Source organism: Zootoca vivipara, chromosome 1 (assembly GCF_965207765.1).
Source record: "Zootoca vivipara chromosome 1, rZooViv2.hap1.1, whole genome shotgun sequence".
NCBI lineage: Eukaryota > Metazoa > Chordata > Lepidosauria > Squamata > Lacertidae > Zootoca > Zootoca vivipara.
This window is the reverse complement of record NC_142582.1, coordinates 72287825-72308980: the sequence shown is the minus strand read 5'-3', so window position 1 is coordinate 72308980 and position 21156 is coordinate 72287825. Positions and strand designations below refer to the sequence as shown.

General features: G+C 46.5%; 1 protein-coding gene across 1 annotated transcript; it reads left to right on the top strand.

The window, feature by feature from the left end:
- Positions 1 to 4215: 4215 nt before the first annotated feature.
- On the top strand, positions 4216 to 5106 carry FSHB (follicle stimulating hormone subunit beta). The gene is made up of 2 exons (XM_035117851.2): positions 4216 to 4374; positions 4870 to 5106. The coding sequence occupies exons 1-2, from the start codon at positions 4216 to 4218 to the stop codon at positions 5104 to 5106; spliced, it is 396 nt and encodes a 131-aa protein (XP_034973742.2).
- Positions 5107 to 21156: the final 16050 nt, after the last annotated feature.

Sequence of the window (21156 nt, the reverse complement as noted above, 5' to 3'; positions counted from 1 at the left end):
CCCACCCTCTGGCCCGCTGTGCAATCGGCGCTGCAGGCACCGGGGCGAAGCACCATAAGTTTGGTGACCCCTGGGTTAGAGTTAGGAGTGATGTGAGCTAGAAGCAAAGTAGCAAGCTGGAAAGCCAGAGAGGCAGATTACGATGCTTGGTGTCTGTTTGGATCCAAGACTGTGGCAATGGAAAAAAACAAGATGCTCTTGGGGTGTTAATGCTGCCTGTGAACCCCTCCATCATAGGCTCAGGTTGTAGATGTGTAAACAAACCATATATCATATAGACACCACAATATTGTGCCTCATTTCCAAAAGAAAACATGAACCCTAGTTAAGTACCTGGAACCCATAGAATCTCATAATGCTCGGAAATTGGGGTGGCAGGCAACAATATAAAAGTGCTTTAAATGTATGACATGGGTATGACCAAAGATGGAGATGGTTTACTTCCAGCTAAGAAATACATGTTTTAAACCACCATGGTTTTTATCCACCACAGCTCTGAAGAATGTACTAAATCTAAATGACATCTATATCCAATTGGGCCTCCACAGACCATTATTGAGAGAAGCTTGTTTAATGGGAAACTGGTCTAGAAATAAATGATCAAATTGGAAAAAATCACAAACGTGACCGAGTCTGCCTTGTCACCATGAGGCTCTGGGCCATGCAATGACTTCCATAGCCACACATCCAAATGTGGCTTTAAGGTTTAAGCACATTTTAATTTTATGTCTGGAAAAACAACAGGGGTATAAGTTGAGCCAGGTTGGAACAGTAGCCACTGTGTAGAGTTTTGTTGACGCATTGTGAGAAATAACCCACAATTGTGTAGCACTGGTGGTAATCTAAAACTTCTCTATTGGCCCAATGCAGAAGTGGAAGTTTTTAGTTCATGGCCCTTGTTAAAACATCCCAACCTCCTTTTTGCATTTGGCTCATAGGGTATGATACGGAATGATCCCCTTGACCAAGTCCAGCTTATATTAGAACTAGCTATAGCTTCCCCCTTGTGTATACAAAGGCCCCTTTGTTATCTCATCAACACACACTCTTGTTCTGCATCATTTTGTTTAACAGCAGCCTGGTGGGGTTCTTCTGTCTAGCAGGCAGACTGCCCGGTACTTCTCGGAAGATTGTGTCAGGATTTTGCAGATACTTTTGCAGAGGTCTGCTGTGAGGCAGGGGTAGAAGATAGTTTAGTTTTCGTTACTTTCCTCTGTTAAGTTAGGTATTTTTTAAGCAGAGCATTATGACATGTGGCTTCTGTTCAGTCACTCTTATGAGGAATCCCCTTCATTTCAGTGGCAAGGGGTTCTTCTCAAAGGGGTGCTTCTGGTGCTTTCTTATTTAGGAAGGTGTCCTTTTAATTGTTGGCATTGATGGCTGTGGTCCAAACATATCTTATCAATATAGACCAGGGGTCAGCAAACTTTTTCAGCAGGGGGCCGGTCCACTGTCCCTCAGACCTTGTGGGGGGCCGGACTATATTTTGAAAAAAATATGAACGAATTCCTATGCCCCACAAATAACCCAGAGAGGCAATTTTAATAAAAGCACACATTCTACTCATGTAAAAACAGCAGGCAGGCCCCACAAATAACCCAGAGATGCATTTTAAATAAAAGGACACAGTCTACTCAAGTAAAAACATGCTGATTCCCGAACCGTCCGCGGGCCGGATTTAGAATGCAATTGGGCCGCATCTGGCCCCAGGCCTTAGTTGGGGGACCCTGATATAGACCATACACACCTCATATATATTTCCACCGAAGTGGGGTGCAGACATGTAAAGATCATACAATCATAGAGTTGGAAGAGACCACAAGGGCCATCCAGTCCAACCCCCTGTCAAGCAGGAAACACCATCAAAGCATTCCTGACAGGTGGCTGTCAAGCCTCTGCTTAAAGACCTCCAAAGAAGGAGACTCCACCACACTCCTTGTCAGCAAATTCCACTGTCGAACAGCTCTTACTGTCAGGAAGTTCTTCCTAATGTTTAGGTAGAATCTTATTTCTTGTAGTTTGAATCCATTGCTCCATGGCCGCTTCTCTGGAGCAGCAGAAAACAACCTTTCTCCCTCCTCTATATGGCCTCCTTTAATATATTTGAACATGGCTATCATATCACCCCTTAACCTTCTCTTCTCCAGGCTAAACATGCCCAGCTCCCTAAGTGTAGTACTTTACATTTCTCCTTGTTAAAATTCATCTTGTTTGCTTTGGCCCAGTTGTCTAATCTGTTAAGGTCATTTTGAAGTGCGATCCTGTCCTCTGGGGTATTAGCCACCCCTCCCAATTGGGTGTCATCTGCAAACTTGCTCAGGATGCCCTCAAGCCCATCATCCAAGACATTGATAAAGATGTTGAATAAGACTGGGCCCAAGACAGAACCCTGTGGCACCCCACTAGTCACTACGCTCCAGGATGAGGAGGAGCCACTGATGAGCACCCTTTGGGTTCAGTCAGTCAGCCAGTTACAACTCCACTGAATGGTAGCATTGTCTAGCCCACATTTTAACAGCTTCTTGTCAAATGCCTTGCTGAAATCAAGATAGGCTACATCCACAGCGTTCCCTTCATCTACTTCATCTATTTGAACATGGCTATCATATCACCCCTTAACCTTCTCTTCTCCAGGCTAAACATACCCAGCTCCCTAAGCCGTTCCTCATAAGGCATCGTTTCCAGGCCTTTGACCATTTTGTTGCCCTCCTCTGAACACGTTCCAGCTTGTGAGGATCCTTCTTGAACTGTGGTGCCCAGAACTGGACACAGTACTCCAGGTGAGGTCTGACCAGAGCAGAATACAGTGGTACTATTACTTCCCTTGATCTAGATGCTATACTCCTATTGATGCAGCCCAGAATTGCATTGGCTTTTTAAGCTGCTACATCACACTGTTGACTCATGTCAAGTTTGTGGTCTACCAAGACTCCAAGATCCTTTTCACATGTACTGCTCTCAAGCCAGGTGTCACCCATCCTGTGTTTGTGCCTTTCATTTTTTTGCCCAAGTGTAGTACTTTACTTGACTGCTAAGGAAGCAACTTGAAGTTTTGAAATGTACTCCTGGTTGCTCCCTAACAAATGGGGCTTGTATTCAGAGTCTTTTAATTTGCCACCAAATTGAACACACACACCCCTGATTGATTTTAAGATCCATGTTTTCGAAGCCTGAATGGAAATTTTTGTTGAGAAATAAGAAGATACTGAGACAGACCCTATTGTCTCTTTAGCTCAGTGTTGTTTGCTCAGTGTTGTTTGTTTTTTTAAGCAATCAGACTAAGGATGGAACCTACATTTATGCATACCACTTTTAATCACGGGCAAACCATGGAAATTAGAAAGGAATTCCCTGCAGATGAGAGAGTGATACACCTGTATAAAGCTCTCCATCCATTGTGTGACCTTGTCCAGTTGTTTCCTAACTGTCCAGTGACATTGCTAATAGCACTCCTGGTACAATATGTAAAGTAGCCCCAAGCCAGGGCTTTCTGGTGGCATTTTAAAACAGGTACTTTTGAAAACAACAGTAAAACCCATGGCCTTCGTTTTGCAAGGTTTCACCTACGTGTCTGGCTACATATTTGTTCTCTTTCATCAGGGTGTAACCTGATGCCAGTTGTCTTAATACCCCACAAATCCTCCAAGGTGTCCGTTGCATCTGATTTTGTATAAAAGGGCAACGGAAGGCTTTCCTCTCTTTACAGCTAATTCCAGCAGGGCAAGTCTAAGACAGGTAACTTTTCAACAGATTCTTAATTAACACTGTTTCGGAAATGGTAAGGTCTCTGTAGAATGTTTTTGGAAAAAGCCATTAAAAAATGAATCTTCTCTGCGTTTTTAAATACATTTATTCTGTTTTGTTTTGGTTTGGGGTTGTTGTTGTTTTTTAAGAATGTAAAAGTTTCCAGAGCTTATTTGTAAGAGCAATTGAGATATCTTTCTATTCAGCAGAAATGCCTTTTTTTCATTATTTCATTATTTTCTGTCAAGTTAAGACTTCATTCCGCTGAACAAATCTCTTATCCTCCGACAATAACCTTTGTACTGTTTTGCTGACTTTAGGAATGTACGCATATGTACCACTATCCTTTCTTCTTTAAACCTTGCCTTTGTATCAGCATGGGAAGAATGGTAATATTGTCTGCTGCTTCTAAAGATATGTTGAATTGTAAGTCTCGCTGTACTCCAGGACCCCTCTGCTTTGCACTACAGGATGAAGCCGATTAATTTCTTTGCCGTGTTGCTTTTCTGGGAAACTGTTTGCTGCAATCACTGCCGACTGTCCAATGTCACAATAGCACTGGAGAAGGAAGAGTGTGGCTTCTGCATCAGCGTGAATGCAACATGGTGCTCTGGCTACTGCTTCATGAAGGTGAGGAACCAACAGGTTAAGAAGTATACGCATTTGTATGATTTGCACACATGAAGATAACATGTACATTTAAGGACTTCTTCTGCATCAGGTTGCATTGAACGGGGTTGCTGACTTCTATATTCTCAGGGAACATAGCTTATGTTCAAGGCAGCAAGCACTTTTATTGTTCGCTCAAAGAAGAAATTCCGCACACAAATAAATTTGTTCCAGTTTATATGGTTGCCTATTTTGTTATAGCAATGCCACCCACTTAATACAGAACTAGGACAACTAGTCTTGTAACAAATGTTTCAGATTTGATAGGTCTTAAAATAGGAATTGATTTTAGTTTAACAAGCTGTCCAAAGATCACTGAAGTCAGGGAAGAACATAATCAATCACTTTAATTTGGGTTTTGGTAGGGTTTTTCAAAATCAAAGAAAGTCATGGTTAGAAGGCCGTTGATGGCATATGGATTTAACATTCAGACTCTCTTTTTTATGCCACGATTAGGATCAAGTTGATCAGAACCTAGCAATGAGATATGTCCAGAAAATCTGCACATTCAAGGCAGTTGTGTACGAGACTATCAAGATCCCAGGCTGTGATGGTCAAGCAGAATCACTTTATTCCTACCCAGTGGCAACAGGGTGTCACTGCGGGACCTGCAACACTGACATCACCGACTGCACCCGGAGAGGCTTGGACCCGAATTATTGTTCGTATGAGCAATATGAGATCAGCGAGTGAGGCTTCCTAGATTCCTCGTCTTTCCCGTCTTGCAAAAACTGTAATGAAAGTCAGGGAAAGGGGCAATGTGTGCAGATATTACAGTACGGTTGCATCTGATGAGCATTTAACTTGTGCTATTTCAATCTTGCATGGTTGAAGGTCAGCCGCTTGAAAATCCCCAAGTTAAATGCAAGGCAGAGAACATAGAAGCTCTTTTCGTGCTGGGTAACCCAAGCAGACCTGGTACAGAAAGAGTTTTAAAGCTCTATGCCTTGCTTGGGGGCGGGGGGCATTCAGTGCCCTGGCTCCAGAAGGCTAGGGATGCTCATATTGGGCTGGTTCCAAGCATTTGAGTATACACATTTTCATGTATATGCAGAACCACTGAACCCCTGCATAAGATGTGACTGTACTATCCTGCCAACTTTTTCTCTTTTTTTAAGTATGTGTGCAAAGAATACAACCTGTTGCATTCATCTTCAATGGCTTCATTGTGGCATCTTAAGCCAAAAGTGTTTTCGCCTGTGTCTTTCAAAGCACAGTTCCTTCACAGTCTGCTGCTCCCAATACACCCTCCACTCTTTCCAATTCTCTCTTCTAGTACCAGCTTCTCTTTTGAAACAAAATTAAAAAATTCCTTCCAGTAGCACCTTTGCCCCAAACTGCGGGAGGCAGTGGAAGACAGGAGTGCCTGGTGTGCTATGGTCCATGGAGTTACGAAGAGTCGGACACGACTAAACGACTAAACAACAACAAGCACCTTAGAGACCAACTAAGTTTGTTATTGGTATGAGCTTTTGTGTGCATGCACACTTCTTCAGATACCACATGAAAGCTCATACCAATAACAAACTTAGTTGGTCTCTAAGGTGCTACTGGAAGGAATTTTTTTATTTTGATTCGACTATGGCAGACCAACACTACCTGTAACTAGATCCTAGGTAAGTGTGTATAGGATTGTGGTCTATAGAGAGAGCTGCAGCCCCGTCTATGGATCTATGTTGGTACATCAGTTTACAGTAATTTCACTTGGAATCAACTGTGAGAGAGTGCAGACTAAGGAGGTCCCATTGGACAGACCCCTAGCTTTAACTAGAAGAAAGTTCCCTTGCTTTAGGCATGCTGTTAGGGGGGATACTTTAGGCATGCTGTTAGGGGGTGCCTTTTGTGTCAGTTCCAGATCACTTGACCCTTTCTCCCTTTTTTAAGTCTTAATTTACTTACAGGTCAACTGGATAACTGCAAGCCACAGTGCTGTGGAACTCCAGCCACCTACCACCTTAATTTGCCCAGGGGGGCAAAATCCTGTTGGTTCCCCATAGCTCACAGTAAGGTCCGGCAGTAAGAACTATAGTTTTTTTCCCCTCTAAAAGTTGCCTTGAATTTGCTACATTTGCACCCTATTTATAAAAATTAGCATGTGTATACTTTATTATTGGTATAATGAGCAGGGGTAGACTTTGGTCTTTCAAATTTCAGCGGCACCCTGTATAAGGCCAAAATTCAATGACCCACCCACCCACCCCGCCTCTCACCTTTTGTTCTGCTCAGTTCACTTATGTCATAGTAGCAGCACCCTACGGCACTCCTCGGCTCAGCACCCAGTGCGGCAGAACCAGTTGTTCTGTCCTAAATCCACCTGTGCCGTGGGCTGTCCCTTGAGTCTTTTAAGTATCTGTCAACACCCCTGCCTAGCTTCTCTGTGTTGTTAACACGTTGCTTCTGCTATCGTATGAAATGGTATAGATGCATGTGTGTACTTATTTAGGCAGTTTATTCTTGTATTGTTAGCTTTTATTGTTTACTGTTAAGTATGTATGTATCTGTTGAACTTATAACTTCTTGTACTGAAAATATAATTTCAGCACATTTATGTCTCCAATAAACTATAAAAATGGGAAACTGTGGGCAAAGAGATGAGTTTTCCGTCTGATTATTATTTTTCTTATACAATATGAGAATTTCTTATTTGATACATTCACTATGTCAGGGGCAGCCTACTGTGAATTCTGGGACCCTACTTTTCTACCCTTGATCTGTCACAGACACTGCATAAGCAAGGACTGTGAGTTTCAACGCCCATTCATAGCGGTGAAAGGACACCGTTCGATGTACATTCCAAACTGTTTCTGTAGATTCATGTGTTTCTTAGAAATATTCTTTAATATTCTTTATTTTGTTGCACTAGCACAACTTGGTTCTTTTTAATGAACTTGTAAATGAGTAACAAGCCATCTGTTCATGTATTTGCAACACAAGTTTTTTTCTTTACTCCCAAACAACCAATTTCCTTGATTGACTTTAAAGAAAGGGCTCGTTCACTCAGCACTTACCCCCTGCTTGCACTTTAGAACAACGTGTCCCAATCTGTTGCTAGATAAACTAGTAGGTGAGTTGCTTCAGCCTGGGTTTCCTCCAGCTTAGTAGGGCTTTCCAGAGGAGAGGACAAAACAGGAAAGAGGACAACCTAGCTTCTCTGTAGCCCAGAGGGATCAGAAATGGTGCAAAGGCAGGCAAACATCAGTGTGTACAAAAGAGCAGGAGATTTGCCAAGATAAGTACAGAAGAGTCAACATCACACTCAATAGGCATGTGGGAGACTAAGCATAAGCAACAGCTCTGCCTCCTTCCCTCCAGGAGCCTCACTTGAACTGGTAGCTCATTGGACAGGAAAGAGAAAGGTTGTCCCTGCCACACCACTGTTCCGGTCATATCTTGAATGAATGAGTCCATGTGGAGTGCCTGCCCAGTTAACAGCTGTGCCGACACATTTTGCAAGCCAAGTATAGCAAGAAGACCATTCAAGACCCTTAGGGCTTACGGCAGGCATAGGCAAACTCGGCCCTCCAGATGTTTTGGGACTACAACTCCCATCATCCCTAGCTAACAGGACCAGTGGTCACGGATGATGGGAGTTGTAGTCCCAAAACAGCTGGAGGGCTGAGTTTGCCTATGCTGGCTTAGGAGAAGGCCTGCAGCTCAGTGGTAGAGCATCTGTTTAACTTGCAGAAGGTCCCAGGTTCAATCCCTGGTCTGGGAGAGAGCCCTGTCTGAAACCCTGGAGAAATGATGCTGCTCCATGTAGACAGTGCTGAGCTAGATGGTCCAATGGCCCAACTCAGTACAAGGCATCTTCCTGTGTTCCTGGCTTGTTGTGTTAAATTGTAAATGCAACAGAGAGAGAAGGAGAAATACTACAGGTGTAAGGCAGCTCCACTTGCTCCACTACACCCTTTTTATCTAGGGATGAGTGCTGATGAATCCGATGCATGTTTACTCAAGAGATAATGCCAATGGGACTTACTCCCAGTTTCATTAAACACACATATTTGTCAACTAGTTGGTTTCAATCAGGCCATTGGGCTCCTTTGCTTACAGTCCAGCTACAGTGGTGATGTTATCAGAATCTGAACTAGGAGTTGCCAGGATTCAACCCCAGTACTTTAATTCAATGTCAGGAGGATGTGAACCAACTGTAGAGAGAACAGTACCTTTCAGCATGTACAAGGTTCATTCACTTTACCACTGAGTATGCAGAACTGCCCCATTCATCTCAGCACTAGTCAAACACAGAGTTGCCAGGAGATCCATGATCTGAACATCCATCACACTTCAATAAATGGTGGGGTTTTGGGGGGTGCTGCTTGAGTGTGTAAGCACTCCTGCTTGAATTCTTGCTATGAAGCAGTTCCCCACCTTGATGGTGCTTGCACCCTAATTTTCTCCATGACTTGCTACTTGCGTTACCAGATTTTACACAGTATTCATGGAATTATTATTCTGGGGGTCTTTATTGGAGACAAATGCATGCCACAGACATTATTGTGATGGATAAAATTACCCTAGCAAACGCCTACGTCTGAAGAATTTAGCTATAACTCATAAATGTCAATATGATCTATCTCACTTAGGGGAATTAGCAGTGATCATGCAGGCTGATATCATTAGAATATTTATTTGCAAAAAAATAGCTGACAGAAAGTAAAAAATGGCTCTGTGGAGTGAAGTGCCAGTATGGAAAAGAATGAGAGTGTGTCTAACTAGACTTTCCTAGTGCTAGGATCTCTGATTACACATTGAGACTTCCCCACCCCTCTCCTTCCCCATGCACAGATTTTGGGGGATACACAGGGGGAGAGGAGGGAAGTCTCATTGTTCACTCAGAAATCCTTGGGCTAATGGGACTGCGACTTAACACTGCTTTAGATAAATCCCTTGGATGTTACACGGGCTACCAAGCCCATGTTTTGTGCACCATACATTTCAACAATTCCCAGCTGAGATATGCTGTACATAGCACTTTGAGGTAGGCTTTAAAGCCAGCAGACCTGTAGGGACATTTAATAAATTATACGAGAGGTTAAGATAGTCTGTCTCCTGCCAATGATCTGAACAGGATGACACTAAATCAACCCCAGAGCCAAATTTATTATTTTCCTTGGGGTTCCTTAGGGCTTTTCTATATAGTTAAGAATGGCAGACAGTCCTTGTTAGCAAATCACTGTCCTCTGAAAAGTACTCTGAATTTTCCTGGGCAAAACAACAAACAGAGATCAGAGGCAAGGGTATGGAGGTGAGAGGCAAGGAGGGGATCCTAACTAAGTTAGTGAAAAGGGAGGTATGCTTCTGCCACAATTAATGGGGTCATATAATCTTAAAGAAAAAGCATGGAGCAGCCTTCTGGGCTGAACAAACTTGAGGATGCAAACACAGTCTGGTTATATGGGAGGCAATGATCTATGGGTGTTGACCTAACTTGCCAAAGTGATTTTGTTAATGTCCAGGAAGGGCATAGGAGACTTTACAAAATGATGGGGAAAGCAGGTACTGAACTATCACAAGTCCATATCACTCACAGAATTGTGGTAGAATCACACAGGGGTCTTCACTAAACACATCATGTTTCAGGAGTGATCCTGTGCTGCTGGTGATGGCTGAGATTGGATTTCTCAAGAAATGCAAACTAGGGGACTTCCTTTAATTAAGCTGGAACCTGTTTTCTGGATGCAATCTATTGCTCTCGAGGGGCAAACCTTGCATTACATATACAGTAGCACTATTTACTGTGGGATTCACTAGGTTAGGCAGACCTGCTGATGTTTTCATTACCTTACTAGAATCAGAGTTGGCTTATACTTGCCTGTACTTGTGGCTCAGAACAAAGCCAATTTACACACCCATAGACTCAGGACACAGAAAGGTCTAACTAAGCCAAGCTTCACAATCCCAATGGAGGGAATCAAGGTAGCAGGCAGGAGAGAGCACCACTGAAGTTGGAAGAGGCCCACTGAGCCTCTTCTCCTTTTCCAGAACAAGTGATACTAACTGGGAGTGTTGCTCACTCTGCTGGTAAGGAGAAGAGGACATTATTGGGCTATTTCACAGAAGAGGAATTAATACTTTATGGCATGGCTGGAGTTTCTAGGTCCTGAGCGCAATGCTATTACAAAATCTAACAATATCAACCAGGGGCTCATCCTGCAGAGAGATATAGACCATCATCTGCCAGCAAGACCCTTCTGCTAGCTTCCTCATCCTTGATCTCTATCTGAGTGCACACACAGTAGCTGGTGGGTGTGCTAACTAACAAAGGCCACACATGTTCTTTCCGATAGACTGGCTGCTATTAGGATTATCTAGTTCAATCTGTGAATATGTGGGTGTTCTATCGTCTTCATTTTCATTTATTGTCCTGGCAACTTGGCCTTGATCTTATAGCTGGCTCCTCCAGTTATGATTCATGCTCTGCAGACACCTGGATAAGAACCCAATGTAACCATCATAACAAGCCTTGTTAAATCATTGGCTTAGCCCTAGACTTATTGAATATAGAAAATGTGCGATAAACGGCCTTCATTTGATTCTCGTTCCCACTTTGCAATAATCTCATATTGCAATAAAAGAAAATGATATTCTTATTCTTATTCTTATGGCTTGTTAATTGCTTGGTGCCCAAAGGTCTGCAAGTAATTTACAACACATTTAAAAGCATAAAGATAGCTACATTGTATCATTTAAAAATCATACAAAATCATATACCTCCCATATATATATATATAAATCTCAAAATATATATACACCAAACAGTCACAGGGAGCTCATAGGCAGCCATTGGGCAGCACATAAATCTACTAACACAAACAACCTAATCCCAGTCCATTAAAAGCCTGAGGGAAAAGCTAAACCTTTACCTGGTGCTGAAAATATGTCAGTGAAGAAACCAGACGGGCCTTGCTATGGAGAGCATTCCAGAAATACAGAGCAACATCTTGAAAGGCCCTCTTTCTTGCCACCACCCTCTGAGCCTCCCTCCTTAAGGGAAGACCTGGAGGAGAAGAAGTAGATCTAAGAGTCCAGGTAGACAGGTGTTCTAGAAGATATTGGGGTGCTGAACCATGAATAGCTTGATAAGTCAAAACCATCACTTTGAATTGGGCTCAGAAGCATACAGGCAGCCAGTGTAGTTGTAACAGATCAGGTAGCAAATGGGGTGAGGGACCTCTTTCTGTGAGACGCTAGAGAGCAGCTGTCAATCAGAGTAGAGGAGACAGTATTGGAGATGATGGAGGAAATAATCTGACCTAAGGTAAAGGAGAGGCTCTTATTTTCTTAAGTGATTTGTCTCTTTAGCCATGATGACTGATGAGATAAAAAATAGTGAGTGAAGCTCCATCTGTGGGTATACAATTAATTTCCACGCATACAATCTCCTGCTTTGGATTTTGTCCTCAGAACACAGTGTGTTTGATTAGAACAGCCTAGATAATGTGTGAAAACTCCTCATTTGTCAGCTGCTGAAACGGGGTCCCTGGAAGAAATCATTTTCCCATTGCACCACTGTTATGTACTGAGCTGAATCCTAGAACAATAGGATTCAGAATCAGCGGGAGCTACCCAATCCAACTCCAGGTGGAAGTGAATCCGCAACCTGATTGGCCTGCTGGAGCAGCCAATCAGGCGGCTGGCAGAAGTGAATCTGCTACCTGATTGGCCTGTAGGAGCAGCCAATCAGGCTGCAGGCAGAAGTCAATCCACAATATAATTGGCCCACAGGTGTAGCCCTGAAGTAGCCAATCACGCAAGGCCCATTGTGTAAATAATGTATATAAGCAGATGGTTTTGGGAAAAGAGCCATTTTCGTCTTCTCTTCTCCTTGATGACTATGAGCTGAATAAAGAGCATGAAATTCACTCTCGACTCCGAGTATATTTCACTGGCGACGAAGGTGGGATCCTGCTGAGCTGACCGCCACCACGCACTGCACCGCAGCACCGCCACCTGCTGCACCGCTGCATCGCACCGTGCATCCAGGCTTCAGCTCCAGGACCCAAGGAACCCAGAATGGCAACCGACAGCAGCTTCTCGCCATTCAAACCAGCATTGGGAGACTGGGAAGGGTACGCCGCCCGTTTCAACTTCCTCCTGCAAGCGAAAGAAGTCACCAACGATGCCATGAAGAGGGCGACATTCTTCAGCGTCTGTGGAGAGGAGACGTTTGAAATCGCCCGGGCTCTCCTTGCACCTAGAGATGTCGCTACCGTCTCTTACAAAACAATAATGGAACGGCTGAAGGAGCACTTCTCACCACAGCCCTCGGTGGTAGCTTGCCGAAATGCCTTCTACGCAAAGCGGCAAGCCCCGGGGGAAACCATAACTGGGTTTGTGACCTCCCTCCGCCAAGCCGCCCGGTTATGCAACTTCTCAGAATTGGAGAACATGCTTCGTGACCGCCTCGTCGGTGGCCTGAGGGACAAGATGTTGCAACGACGCCTCTACGCCAAAAAAGACCTCACGTTCCAGATTGCTCTGGAGGAAGCCCTGGCAACCGAAGCCGCCGAGAGGTCAACGCAAGAGGCACAACCGGCCCCGCCATCCCAACCGAGGGTCTACCACGAAGACCTCACCGACGAATCCGAATCTGACAGGGAGGAAGTACACAGAGTACAGCGGCGCACTCAAGCAGCACACACACCACAGCAGCCTCGACGAGAAGGAGGGAACTGTGCAAGCTGCGGGGAGAACCACGAGAGGAGGACCTGTCGTTTCCGCAACGCAGAGTGCAGGCAGTGCAGAAAATTAGGACACATCGCCCCGGTGTGTCGGGCTCGACTCACACGTCGACAAGCATCAGATGACCGACCCAGGAGCCCCAGGTCACACGGCACCATGCACCAAGGCAACTCGACGGAGATCACGGACTATCAGGTATTCCAGTTGCCCCATCCCAGCACAGAGAAAATTTATATAGAGGTACAGATAGAGGGAGCCCCATGCCGCATGGAGCTGGACACGGGTTCAACTCTATCCATAATCTCGGCCCGAACATTAAGGGAACTGTGCCCTAATGGGGGTCCCAAACTAAGGCCGGCCCCATTCACCCTCCGGGACTTCCAGAAACGTAAGGTCCCTACTATGGGGGTGGGGACCTTCAGGGTGCAATATCGAGGGCGAAAGCAACAATTGGACTTGCTGGAAGTTAAGGGCCCCTACGTTAGCTTACTGGGACTGGCATGGTTTGGACCTCTGGGGCTAGCCGTTACCGGGGTGAACCGCACTAGCTTACAAGTGGACGTGGACGCCATATGCAAAGAGTTTCCAGGGGTTTTCGATGGGGCATTGGGACGATATACAGGACCCCCCATTGCCCTACAGCTAGACCCCGCTGTACGACCCATCAGGCACAAGGCCCGCCGGGTCCCGTTCGCCCTGAAACCCCGCATAGACGAGGAATTGGACCGGCTCGTGGAGCAAGGAGTGCTGGAGCCGGTGCCCAACGCCCCCTGGGAAACTCCAATTGTCACACCCGTCAAGCCTAACGGTTCGGTCCGCATCTGTGCAGACTACAAATGCACCATAAGCAAGGCTCTCACGGCCCATGCATACCCAGTGCCAGTGGTCAGCCATGTCCTCGCCACCCTGGCTGGGTCAAAAATCTTTGGCAAACTGGACTTGGCCCAAGCGTATCAACAGTTGCCTGTGGACGAAGCCACAGCAGAGGCCCAGACGATTGTGACGCACAGAGGGGCATTCAGAGTAAAGCGGCTGCAATTTGGCGTTAGCGTGGCACCAGGCATATTCCAGAATCTAATGGACTCTCTCCTTAAAGGGATTCCTGGCGTCACCCCCTTCTTCGATGATGTACTGATCGCCAGGCCCACACCAGAGGGATTTGAGGACCGCCTCCGCTCCGTCCTGCACCGTTTCCAGACGGCGGGCCTCAAGGTGAAGCGGGAAAAGTGTTTACTGGGAGTGCCGCAGGTGGACTTTCTGGGATTTAAGGTGGACGCAGAAGGGGTCCATCCAACCGGTGACAAGGTACGGGCCATTTGTGAGGCCCCAGCGCCCAAGAGCAAGCCCGAACTTCAGTCATTCTTGGGACTATTGAACTTTTACCATGCCTTCCTTCCCCATAAGGCAGCGGTAGCGGAGCCCCTACACAGACTCCTAGATAAAAGGGCCCCTTGGGTGTGGGGCCAGCGACAAAGGGCCGCATTCCAGGCAGTCAAGGACTTGCTCGTCTCGAACTCGGTCTTAGCACACTTCGACGAGAGGCTGCCAGTGGTGCTGGCATGCGACGCCTCTCCCTATGGCATCGGCGCTGTCCTGGGACACCAACTCCCGGATGGAAGAGAGGTGCCGGTGGCATACTTCTCCCAGACGCTTGCTGCAGCCGAACGAAACTACTCACAGATTGACAAGGAGGGTCTGGCAATCATGAAGGGCGTAAAAAAATTCCATGATTTCTTGTACGGGCGGCCCTTTACCATAGTGACTGACCACAAGCCGTTGCTTGGCCTGTTTGCCCCTGAGAAGCAGACCCCCCAAGTGTTGTCTCCACGTGTCCTCAGGTGGTCAATTTTCCTTGCCGGCTACCAGTATGCACTAATCCACCGCCCTGGGAAGGCGATGGGCCACGCAGACGCCCTCAGCAGGCTACCACTACCAGAAACAGGCCCCGACCCAGCGCCTGCGCAAGAGGTTATGACCCTGGAGCTGCTTCCCGACCGACCCATTCAGGCACAAGAAGTTGCGCACCATTCCACAAAAGATAGGGTCATCTCCCGGGTCCTGGACTGGGTGTGGCGAGGATGGCCCAGCAGCAGCCCCGGGCCAGAATTCGCTGGCTACACAAATCGCAAACATGAACTGTCGGCCCACAAGGGGTGCCTGTTATGGGGAAGCAGGGTTGTTGTTCCCCAGCCCCTCCGCAAAAGGGTCCTCACAGCCCTACACGAGACACACCCAGGGGTAGTGAGGATGAAGGCCCTTGCCAGGAGTTATGTGTGGTGGCCGGGGATTGACAGAGAGATAGAGGCCTGGGTCCAACACTGCCAGACCTGCCAAGAATCCCGCCCGGATCCCCCAAGGGCCCCAGTCCAGCCCTGGGAGTCCGCCCGACATCCATGGTCACGCTTGCACGTGGACTTCGCTGGCCCCTTCCAGGGAAAAACATTCTTCATAGTGGTGGATTCCTACACCAAATGGCTGGAGGTCGCACTGGTACCATCCACTTCTACGGCGGCAGCCATCCGGGTACTACGTAAGCTGTTTGCGACCCACGGGCTCCCTGACACCCTCGTCTCGGACAATGGAACCGCATTCACGTCAGAGGAGTTCCAGACCTTCACAGCGCAGAACGCCATCCGCCACATCCGCTCAGCACCATTCCACCCTGCCACCAATGGCCAAGCGGAGCGCATGGTGCGGACCACCAAGGACAGCCTCCGCCGCATGACACAAGGGGACTGGGAATACCGCCTTGCCGCATTTCTTCTAGCACAGCACCCCAAGCACAACGACGGGCCGGAGCCCAGCTGAATTACTAATGGGCCGGCGCCTTGCAACTAGACTGGACCGACTTCACCCCGACAGAGCTCAGGATGAGGTAGTGGTGGGGAAAGGCAGGAACCCCCGGACATTTGTGGCCCAGGACCCAGTGTATGCAAAGAATTTTGGGGCAGGCCCAGCATGGGTACCCGCCACAGTCACCAAGGTGACCGGTCCCGTGTCGTACGAGGTACTAACGGAAGGGGGGCAATGTTGGCGCCGCCACTGCGACCAGCTACGGCGACGATTCCCAGGAGGAACCCGGGAGGAGAGCGGGACAGAGGGGTCCCAAGGGGACAGCAGGGCAGTGAGGCCTGTAGAGCGAGAGGGGTGGGCAGGGGAAGCAGAAGCAGTAGGCACAGAGGGGCGCCCCGAGGCTGGAAGGACACCGGAACCAGAGCTACAACCTAGTGGTTCAGTGGCGCCAGACCAGACAGCCCCGGCACAGCCAGCAGCCTCGGAACACGAGCCAGAACCAGAACCCCTGACCAAGGAACACCCCAGGCCACAACGCACACGGAGGCGGCCAGCAGACCTTGGGGACTACGAATGCAACTTCCCGGGCAGGACTGGAACTTAGAGGGGAGGGGTGTTATGTACTGAGCTGAATCCTAGAACAATAGGATTCAGAATCAGCGGGAGCTACCCAATCCAACTCCAGGTGGAAGTGAATCCGCAACCTGATTGGCCTGCTGGAGCAGCCAATCAGACGGCTGGCAGAAGTGAATCTGCTACCTGATTGGCCTGTAGGAGCAGCCAATCAGGCTGCAGGCAGAAGTCAATCCACAATATAATTGGCCCACAGGTGTAGCCCTGAAGTAGCCAATCACGCAAGGCCCATTGTGTAAATAATGTATATAAGCAGATGGTTTTGGGAAAAGAGCCATTTTCGTCTTCTCTTCTCCTTGATGACTATGAGCTGAATAAAGAGCATGAAATTCACTCTCGACTCCGAGTATATTTCAACCACTTTCCTTGCTACATTCTTGCTCTTTGGTGAAAGAGAGAATGGGTGCACCTCGGTCTTTAGAGCTTCCTGAACATAAATCTCAAGTGTCCTTGGGTGTCACAAGTCCCATCATTTATGTTTTAAAGATGTTCCTCATTCCCTTTGAAAAACGTTTGCTTCTCAGCCTGTGATGATGTTCTTTTAGATTTCTGTTCAGTAGTGTCTGATGCATCCAGATACTATTATGGTACTCATTAAACTAACAGTGAAGATGGTCTTGCTCAGCTGCTTTATCCACTCAAATGCCCCAGAATCGTAATTCTTCAAAAGTTCTACCTTCTGCTCAAAACTTTCAGAAATATCCGTTGTAATATCCACCAGGTATTATTACTACGCATCCCCGAATTCAATAGAATAAATACTGAAGAAACAGTAATCCACTGAGTTTCTCATCATGTTAATCCTGCCATTTAATTGTTTGACCAATATGAACATAACGTAAGAACGTAAGGCAAGCCTGCTGGATCAGGACAATGGCTCATGTCAAGGACTGGATAGATGCAAAGGAGTGGCAGGAGGCACCAGCTGGTGAACCCCCAAGGGAACCCCCAGGGGAAGAAGTCTCAGAGCCAGGGGATTGGTGGTGGGATGACGGCGAGTGGTCAGAGGGAGAAGGGGGAGCAGACTGGGAGGAGGAGGAGGTGTCGGAAGCTGAAGGGTTTAGTAAGCAGGAGGAGGCTGAGGCAGAGAGCAGTCTAGATCCAGAGGCAAAAGAGGAGGCTGGAGAGGAGGGGAGCCAGGAGACAGAGATGAGGCAGACTGCTGAAGAAGCCAGGGAGTCTCCCCCTCCTGCTGCGACCAGGTCCCCTCCCTCCTGTTCTCCCAGAAAACACAGAGAAATAAAGAAGGTGGAGCAAAGAGAGACAAGATGAAGGAGCCTCAGGTTGCTGGGGGAGGACCTGGGGGAGGAGTCTTAGAGCAGTGTTTCTCAACCTTTTTTGGGCCACTGCACACTTGTTCCGTGAAAAAAATCACGAGGCACACCACCATTAAAAAAGTTAAAAAAATTAACTCTGTGCCGCCCTATATTATAATTATGACTGTAAGAAACACTTGCCAAATATTTATTTCCGGCGGCCGCCAGGCTCGTTTGCACTGAGCTTTGGGAAAGAGGAGGAGAAATATTGCTTTCCGGCGGGTCAGTGCTGCGTATTGGCGGACGCCAGGCTCGTTTGCACTGAGCTTTGGGAAAGAGGAGGAGAAATATTGCTTTCCGGCGGGTTAGTGTTGGTTATTGGCGGCCGCCAGGCACGTGACAATGCAAATCGCCCTTCTCGTCGCCGCACGTCGCAGCACACCAGCCAGCGTCTCGCGGCACACTAGTGTGCCGCGGAACAGTGGTTGAGAAACGCTGTCTTAGAGAGCAGTGGGAAGGCAGAGACCTTCAGTACTCACAAATGCCTCATTGGGAAGAATTGCTGTGATCACTAGGCCTGCTGTTGTTTTTGTTTCTTTGAATAAAGAATTAACTTTACTGACACCAGGTGTTTTATTGCTGACCTACCCTGACTCTGGCTCCTGACAGCTCATCTAGTCTACTATAATATTTTCACAGAGGCCAACCAGATCCCTGAGGGAAGCCTGCAAGCTGGACATAAGCACACCAGTCTGCCCACCTGTGATTCCCATCAACAGGTATTCAGAGGCATTATGCCATTGACAGTGGAGGTAGAATATACCCATCATGGCTAGTAGCCATTGATAGTCTTATTCTCCATGGATTTTTTCTAATCTACTTTTAAAGCCATCAAAGATTAGATGGGAATCACAGGTGGGCAGAAGCGCTGTTGTTCTTTGGAGCAGATTTGTGGATGGCACAGGGCACACATGGGAAGAGGAAGTGGGCATTGTTTACTTATTTAGATGAATAACACCCAAACTGTCTAGTTGGGATGAGGGAGGGGGAATTTGGCAAGCATTTTATATGTTAGGGTCACCGAACTATTTGGGCCTAGCAGTACATTGGCAAACTGTAGAAACTGTTGTGGGCACCACACACAGACACACACTACAACCAAGCACACACCACAACCTGCTCTATTGTTAACAATAGAACACTCTTCCAGGCCTCATTTCAGTGTGCAGAGAGAGCCCGTGGATCCCAGAGAAGGTCTTAGCAGGTGCCATGTTGGCCACCCTCTGCCTTGTGTGTTGTTGTTTAATCGTTTAGTCGTGTCCGACTTTTTGTGACCCCCTAGAGCACACCAGGCTTCCTGCCTTGTGTAATACCTCCATTTAAAAGCACTTCTGTGAACCCTCTCAAAAGCAAATCCATTAAGAGTCAAAAGTCTGGGGGCCAACATGAATGAAGGAGAGGGGCATAGTGAGCAAATTATTCTAGCATATATTTGCTTGCAAATATATCTTCTGATCTATTTTTTCCCCTTTGGGATGATTTACAAAATAGGTTCCAGATTTTTTGGGGGGGTATGCAGAAAGAGGTGGCCAAAGTATACTTTGTATACTTTGGCCACCTCGTGAGAAGAGAAGACTCCCTGGAAAAGACCCCGATGTTGGGAAAGACTGAGGGCACAAGGAGAAGGGGAGGACAGAGGATGAGATGGTTGGACAGTGTTCTCGAAACCACCAACATGAGTCTGACCAAACTGTGGGAGGCAGTGGAAGACAGGAGTGCCTGGCGTGCTCTGGTCCATGGGGTCACGAAGAGTCGGACACGACTAAACGACTAAACAACAACAACAACATGCAGAAAGAAGGTGTAAAAGTGCAGAACTGAGCAAGTTCATACTTAATTCTTTTCCCCTTCAAATGTATCACTAAGTATGCACTAAGGTTTTTGTTGTTGAAATATATATATCCTTTGAAGTCATAATTTAAAAGCAAACTAGGAATAGTTTGAAATTCTAAGTAATAACATTAATAATTATGATAATCCTGTGCCAAACTAATATTTTTCTCATTCCAAAAGTGTGGTCTTTAACATCATTCTTGAAAGGGCATCACTTTGTTGCATGGCAGTAACAATCCATAACATCCAGTTCTTTGGGGATTATTATGTCTAGAACCTCCCACTGAGGTGTACATTATGTCGCCCATTCAGGGTCAAAGGAAGACGTAATGAAAGGAAATCCTCTTCCCTGTTACAGCTGCTTTGTGGTATCTACATACATAATCAAGCACACAGAGCCTTGGCTTTTAAATAAATGTCAGCATTAGATTATCAGACAAGGTGAGGCAGGGTTTTCCTGGAATATGTTCTGCTCTCTCTACGTAGGAAGAGCTTGCAACGTGTACCTTTGCCCAGTGCTCTTTTTCTAGAAAAAGAGGTGCTGGAACTCACCATGAACACCTTCCTTGTTCTCTTATAATGGCAATGGCACCTAGTGTCAGAACCGCATTCCAGTGGGTTCCAGCCGAAAAAAGGCCCTTACCGCAATCAATATTGTCCTCTGGGATTTTCCTAGCACATCATCAACTAGATTTTGGGACAAAGCCATTGCCTTCCTCTTGTTTCATCTAATATCCTCCTTACATGGACAAACCCTGCTACAGTGGTACCTCTGGTTACGAGCTTAATTCATTCTGGAGGTCCGTTCTTAACCTGGAACTGTTCTTAACGTGAGGTACCACTTTAGCTAATGGGGCCTCATGCTCCCGCCGCGCCGCTACTGCGCCATTTCTGTTCTCATCCTAAATTCTTAACCCGAGGTACTACTTCCGGGTTAGCGGAGTCTGTAACTGGAAGTGTTTGTAACCCAAGGTGTTTGTAACCTGAGGTACCACTGTATTAAGAACTTGCAAGGTGATTTAAGTCAGTGTTTGCCTCCCAATGCTATAATGTAGCAGCAGTGTGATTGGTTAATCTCTCTCTCTCTCTCTCTCTCTCTCTCTCTCTCTCTCTGTGTGTGTGTGTGTGTGTGTGTTACAATATTATTCCAATAATACCGGTAGCCCCGTTATAACAATTCGTATCCAATTAATACAAATTAATCAAATTAACAGATTATACATTTTAGTTAAAGTGGGCTCCTACTTTGATGGCTTCCTAAAAATAATTCTGCGTTCCAAAATCTTATTAATTTCAGTTACATTGCAGTTAAAATTATAATCCTTTATAGAGCAGCTGCAATCTTGATTATTTCTATTTGTGTTGTTACATTAGGTAATTTATAAAACTTCAAGGAAGGAACTCTAACTGTTATTCTTTTCTGAGTGTGACAATTATTTTGTCCATGGTGTTTCTTGCTGTCCATGTATAATGTTGTTATACA